At 43.6% G+C, this 6,858-nt stretch overlaps 1 protein-coding gene across 1 annotated transcript; it reads left to right on the top strand.

Annotated features, from left to right (window-relative positions):
• Positions 1-3,165: 3,165 nt before the first annotated feature.
• LOC147420246 (uncharacterized) lies at positions 3,166-5,157 on the top strand. The gene has a single exon (XM_086504999.1). It carries the CDS (start codon positions 3,333-3,335, stop codon positions 4,644-4,646), a length of 1,314 nt encoding a protein of 437 aa, XP_086361125.1. The 5' UTR covers positions 3,166-3,332; the 3' UTR covers positions 4,647-5,157.
• Positions 5,158-6,858: the final 1,701 nt, after the last annotated feature.

Below are 6,858 nucleotides of genomic sequence, written 5' to 3'. Positions count from 1 at the left end.
ATTTGCATTTAAAGATTTAAAATTTTCATCCATGACTGACATGCGTGTCTGAAGTGCACGAAATTCTTGAATATCGAGCAATTTGTACGTGTCATCACTTGCCGTAGCGTCGCGGGTACTCTCCTTGAGAGGATCCGGGCGGGGCCATCATGGGCAGGATCAGGAATACTTTGCTCAAAATCAAAAGTCATATTGATATCTGAATCCATGGTGACATAGTGCGGTGCAAGGAATAGTCAGAAAAATACCTAAGATTGAGAGCACTTGCAAAGTGTAATTAGCCTTGCTAATTCCGTCAAAATCGATAGTATCCCGGTGGAAATCGATCCGAATTGTCTGTCGTATAGGGAATTCTCCAATTCCTTGGTAGCCGAATCAATTATGCTTGCAACCGTTAATTGATTTTGAAAGATAATGGTACTTTGAACTCCCCTCGGAATGCTTTGCTTAAATTTCCTAGTTTCTACTGGTAATATGCAGAGAATTGGGTACTCGAAGTTTGTGCCAACCTTGTCGAGATGCCGTGCCTTGCCGGGCCTTGCCGAATCCGCACACGAGGGAGGGGGGGGGTACCCCACTGTGGGTACCGTCCCTTGTTCTTGAAAAAAAAGTTTGGCCACTAACCCCCAAGGGGTTGGGCGCCCTTGCAATGTGAAAAAACAAAAGCTCAGTGGCTATGGCCGCTTACAATAGCGCGCGAGGGAGGGGATGAGGCCATGGCGGGCTGTGTGTTGCGCAAGGGGCTTTGGCCCTGGGTCGAGAAACACTCCCCCGCCCGGCGCGATGCCGTAGATCCCGCAAGGGTTGGGTTTGGTGCAGGTCCCACCTCGGCGGCTCCTCCTTCCAAGGGGGGTTGCCCACAGATTTCCTGCTTGTCCTCCTCCTCACATGAGAGGTGCTCCACGGTTCCTTGACCCCGACATGCAACTTGCTCATGCAAGTTTGTGTGGCTCCCCTCCTCCACGGCCTTGCCTTTCCCAAAGAAGAACCAAGCTCTTGATACCAATGTTAGGCAAGGGGAACTAGAACCTCGGAGTCCACCACCCAACCACCCACTATATAGCATAGCCCCTGGCCCTTTGCCCTAGTTGGACTCCCTATCCATACTGCCTAGCCCTGCCTTGCCCTTGTCTAGTCCGGCCTTGCCGGTGTCCTGACAGAAGGTATGCAAGTGGGTTCAAAAGTCCTGGAAGGTAGGTTTCTTTAAGAACGATCTATGCCTGGGTGGGAAGTTATTCAAGAGTCAAGCATTACTTATTGGAACACAAATTGTTAGACATTGCTAGTTCAATAATGTGTGGAAGTCCAGAAACTGGTGGATCTTTGAGAAAGCCCCCTGAAAAGATATCAGAGACTATTCAAGAAAGCAAGGAAGCGATCGTCGCTCGCCATTGGGAAAAGAAGGAACTCTGAGGAATGGAACATGACTATTGATGCCACAACGACATGTTAGTTGATGAGTCCTCTTCAGGTCGAGGATTTCTCATCTTAGACTCTCACGGATGCCTATACCCGTGCCTTGGGGTGGACCCCTATCAACCGATGTATCTGTGGTAGCTAGGCGAAGTCATGGCTTGTCATGAGCATGACTAGAATTTGTAATTTCTTGGTTTCGATAATATTATCCACTCACCATTGTGAGTTTTGCAAAAAAAAGAAGAAGATGGAATTTGTTACAATTGAAAAAATCCACTTACCGGATCACAGCAGGGAAGACAACGTCTTGCACATCCACGCAATCTCCAACAAGAAAGAGGGTAGAAAATTAAAAACATTGGGCTAATCTGCTACAAATTGAAAATGCTGGATTGGTCTGCGAGGTTTGAGCATAAACTTTGGGCAGGTGCTAGTGCTAGCGCAACCGATGAAAAACGCCGGCTAATGGGTTTCCTTTGTAGGACTTTTGGCTAGGCCAAAAGATTTAGGTTAGGTCGATAAAAATGTGCAAATGCGCACACATGGGTGATAATTCACTACTTGCTAAACCATTCGATGAACCGACACATTCCTCTACCTAGACCTACATGCTTGTCATGCTAAATGCCCACCGTAGTGTAATAATGTTTGTCAAAACGCGTGTACAATCCATTTATGCAAGAGGGTTCCAAAATTGGAAAACCTAATCTATTGGACTTGTGAACTATGTGATGAGAATAGGTGTTTGAACACAAGAGGTGTTGAAACATAGCAATGTGACCAGCGACCGCGATACAATATAGATGTAGAAAGGAGAAGAGAAGAAGAGACCTCAAAGATGTATCCTAAGAGTATTGAACTCAAGACGTAGTAGTCAAGTTACTGATACACACACTCGCTTGTGTGTGTGTGTGTGTGTTAGAGAGAGAGAGAGAGAGAGACGAGTGTCGAAGGAACAATCCCAAGCATGGATGATTTTTCACGGACACCCTTGCTCTTCAAATGTCCAAGATTTTATAAATCTTTTGGTGACTTAGTATATTTTTGATGTGTAGCTCAAATTTTTACCACGAAGAAGAGGGCAAAATATTAAAAAACTAGTAAAATGTCATAAAAAACAACCTTGAGATTTCCAAGAAAACCCAAGGCTTAAAGATATGCTAGAACTCAACAACAACAAGAAGAGAAGTTTTAACGTCATATGAACAATCCCAGACGACCTCAAAGACCTATTCAACGAGTCTTGAACTCGAGGCTTCTTAGAGTGCATCCGCACGTACGAGTGCTACCCCCGCCTAGTGTCCATCATCAACGAAACCTAGCTCCCTTAATTGGCAGAGTTGGTGCCACCTTTGCTCTATCGAGCGCACAAGACAAGTGTCGTGAGTTAGAAGTTTACTTCTTCTAGCTAAATATGTAGAATTTGTGTTCATGCAAAACCGGCCTTTAGTGTATTTTTAAAGGACAAAAATTGAAAGCCTTGGTTAGTTTTAAGGGTCGCCTTGAAGGAAACCAGCTAAATTTGGAGGATGTTAGTGTAAAAATTGGTAAAAACCCTAAAAATTTCGCTAAAAACCTGTAGATTTTCAAATGCTCTCAAAAAAGTTTTTTTGGTACATAATTAAATAAAAAAATTAATCAAGGTGTTAATTAAAAGCTATTGTCCAGTTTAATGGGGGCCAAGGCGGTTATAGTTTTAGGCCGTTGGATGTATTGAGATTTTGGGGACAGCATAAAGGTACCGCTTCAACACCATTCGCTTCTCTCTCTCTCTCTCTCTCTCGTCTTCCTATCTATCTTGAGGGTACCCATCTGCAAGCAATCCCTGCGCAAAATTCTCTCATCAGGAGTAATCGTGTATCGTCATCTTCATCTATCTGTGCGTACTGTACACGCGCGCGCACGCAGACGAGACCATGGGGCAGCCTTCCAACGCCAAGCCTCCCCGTAACAACTCCTCCCTTCGTCCTTCCTTTCGTCGGAATGGGAAAGCTAGCAGGAAACGCAACCCTAATTCTAACCCGAACCCTAACTCTAGGCGCCGAAAGCACCGTTCAGGCAAAGCTAACCGGACACAAGATCACGCTGATTACCATCCCCCTCGCCTCCAGGATCTGCAATTTCAGAACAGGTTGAAAGCTTTTAGTCACTTTCCCGAAAGGCTCGATGCATCAGCGGGTGCAGCTTACAATCACATACTAGACGGTTCTACTCCCTCTGCGTCTGGTTTTCCAGCACCTACCTTCAACATACCGAGAGGCTTTTTAGCGAATGCACGCATAGGTGGGTTGCCTCAAACAGGGTTTGATTTTCCTGCTGCCTATACTGGTTCCTTGGTATATCCAGGTAAGGTTCCAAGCTTTCCTGTTCCAAACCCTAGACTCATCAGCTCTCAAGGCCAAGGTGTGCTTTTCCCGGGCTCCCTTCTCTTCACAGGTACGCGTGATGCAGGTCTTCCCCCTAGGCCCTTGAGAACTTTTGCTGTTGGATCCAATGACTCTGGTGAAGCTTCGACATCTGGTGCAGCATCGGGTTTTCCCAAATCTAGCAGCAAAGGCAAAATTCCCGCCAAACGGTACAAGACTTTCCGACGCTCGCATAGAGCCATCGCAGGTGCGTATAAGCGACTCGGTGCACCTGCAGCACCTCGTAACACCACTTCATTTCTCATGCGTGCCAAGAAGGCCGGTGGTATCACATCTTTTGTCTCCCCCAGTCCGGCGGTCACTCCAGCTGTACTTCCAACACCAGTCGTGTCACCGTTTGTGCCGTTTGTGGGGCTTGGAGATGAGGCTAATCATGAATGGGGTGTGGACGATTACGGTTCCATGAATGGGCTGATTCGTCTTCGATCTCTGGATCTTGGGTCGCTTGATTATGGCGATAACAATGACAGTGAAAGTGAGGTAGAGCAAGGGGCTCAATCTGTGCAGCAATTAGAGCAAAGGTTGGATCACGATGTTAGTCGTTTTGTGATGACATACCCTGCACATAGACATGAAAGCATGGAGCGGGACAATCTTGATATGCAGAGAATTGGAGATCAGGATAGTCACATTGCACATTTGGAAGAGGAAAACATGGATCTCAAGGAGCGCTTGTACTCTGTGCAGCAAGAAGTGGAAGAGTTGCGGCGGCGTTTGCGAGTTTTAGAAGGTCTTAGCAGCAGCGATGAAGCAGAGGCGGAGGCTTCGCCAGATAGGAGTGTTGCAAATGTGTCATGCTTGTGATTACTCTCCATATTAGGAGAACAGTTGATTGGTGGGTTGCGCACCCGTGATTAGAGTTGGGCTGGGGCTAAGATTTCTCATAGGAAACGAAACGGCGTGTTTTGTTTTCTTTACACATGTTGCCGCTAACTAATGGCTGCTCCTTGATTTGTAACTGAGCGGAAGCCCTGTTATTTTGTGTCCCATAGTGGGGAGCGTTGTAATTGCTAGACATGAGTGATGCTGTATTTTGGATGCAGCTTCTTATGCATGCTAGCGCTCCCTCCTGGCAGGCCTCAGGGATTTAGATGCTAGAATATTGACTTCATTAGCTTGTTCTTTCACATCTCTTCTTTTTTCAGAAACATACCAGAGTAAGGACCTTTGTACATTTGGCCAGAGTTTTCTCTCTTGTCTAGGGCTGTACTTACTTGTTATGAGCAGTGAAAATATTTCTATGTTAGTTTAGGCATGTTAAGAGGCCTGCCCAGTGCCTTTAAGGAGAACCGGTTACTGAATCGGTTTTTTGGCATCTAAGTCTTTCGGATGAATGCTACTGTAGTGCCATCTGGCGATAATTTAACAGCTTTTAAATGATGTTTTCCTTTCTCATTGTATTTTGTTACTGCTGTCTACGGTTGATTTGCACCTTTGATTAACATTTTTTTTTTTGTCTTGAGAGAATCCTATTTTTTTGACTAACAAACTTTTCTGGAATTGACATGGACCCTAGAACCTTTCTGAGCGACCTTTTCCGTCTGGTTTTTCTCTTGGGCCCTTCATGTTTCTTGCGTTGGTTACCTTGAGCATTTCTTTCGATGGCTGTTTGCCTGGAAGTACTGAGATTTGGTCCTTTTGGTTTGGATGATTGCTTAGTCAATCCATCTCTTGGTGCTTTTTCAATTCTTGTTGTCTGTATCTTGAGATTTTTGTTTTCCTATTTGCAAATAGTTAGTGCTCTACAGATTCTACTGATTGTTACGGTTATTACTATCAAGATTCTCCCGGTTGCTACGATTATTATTATCGAGATTCTACTTATTGTTTCTGCCCTCCTCTTCATTAGCCCTAATAACTGCCTGTGCTACGCGAAGTTTAAAAGCATTTTTAAGTAAGTAATGGCTAGTTTTGATCCATTTTCAACAAACAAGGCGATTTAGTCTTTCTTTATCTGTGTTGGTTGTGTATGTTGCGTTTTTTGGGTTCTGGGCTTTATGTTTAGGGCTTAGGGTTATAGTTTTGTGAGTGTTATAGCCTTATAGTTTGTAAGTTCAGACTGTTTTGACTTTTTAAAGGTATATAAATGTGATGGATTGTTCTTGCCATTGTTTCATGTCTCTGTTTGAATGCGAAACAAGGGTTGTTTAGTAGATGGATTGTAGTTTGATAGTATAGTTGTATTTCTTGTAGTTCAGTGTTCTCGTGCAACAAGGATACTCCTCAAGCTTACTCTTAACCTTCCCATAGACATGGATGGATGCCATTAGAGGGCTCACTCTTATTGCATGTGCGCGCAACAAGGATAGTACTCTAGCATAGTTTGAATCCTTCTATGGGACACCTTATTTTTATCCTTTGGTGTCTCCTTTTTGGTTTTTTAAAAATTTATATGCGGCGCTTGTTCTTTGAATTTTAGTATGAAATGGAATGCTAGATACAAATAAGTTTCATGCAAAGTTTTTAACAAATAGTGAAATATTTGCATTCCTTTACAAAACCAAGCTTGATGCTTAGACATTTAGCTTTACAATTCTTTTGAATGGTGTTTGCATTTGTGCGAAAAGCCTAAGATGATATACCACTGACGAGCATATTCATACATTTGTAACTTACCATTTGAGTGTATGGTTGTCTATTTTGAGCTCGCCTTCTATGTCATCACCGATGGAAGCCGGGGGGGAAGGCTTTATATTCTGTTCAATAACTTCACCAAGTATAGCCTACCTATCCTTGATTAGATCTAGCTAGTCGATCGCCCCAATTAATCTCTACACATACTGCATAATAGAGTATCTCAACCTTGGAAAGTGGCATATAAAAAGGAATTGAAAATTATACATTATAGAGTATCTCAACCTTGGAAAGTGGCATATAAAAAGGAATTGAAAATTATACATTAATCTCCATGTAATTACACGTATTTTGTTGAAGGTCTATCTTACTTTCCAAGTACATGCTCATACTAGGGTGCTTATATACAAGCTTAACAACTCTGTTGAACTCATCTACTAAG

The sequence above is a fragment of the Adiantum capillus-veneris genome, chromosome 28 (genome assembly GCF_014529385.1).
Source record: "Adiantum capillus-veneris isolate H3 chromosome 28, ASM1452938v2, whole genome shotgun sequence".
Classification (NCBI taxonomy): Eukaryota; Viridiplantae; Streptophyta; class Polypodiopsida; order Polypodiales; family Pteridaceae; genus Adiantum; species Adiantum capillus-veneris.
The sequence above is the reverse complement of the archived record's forward strand: the minus strand, read 5'-3'. Positions and strand labels throughout refer to the sequence as shown.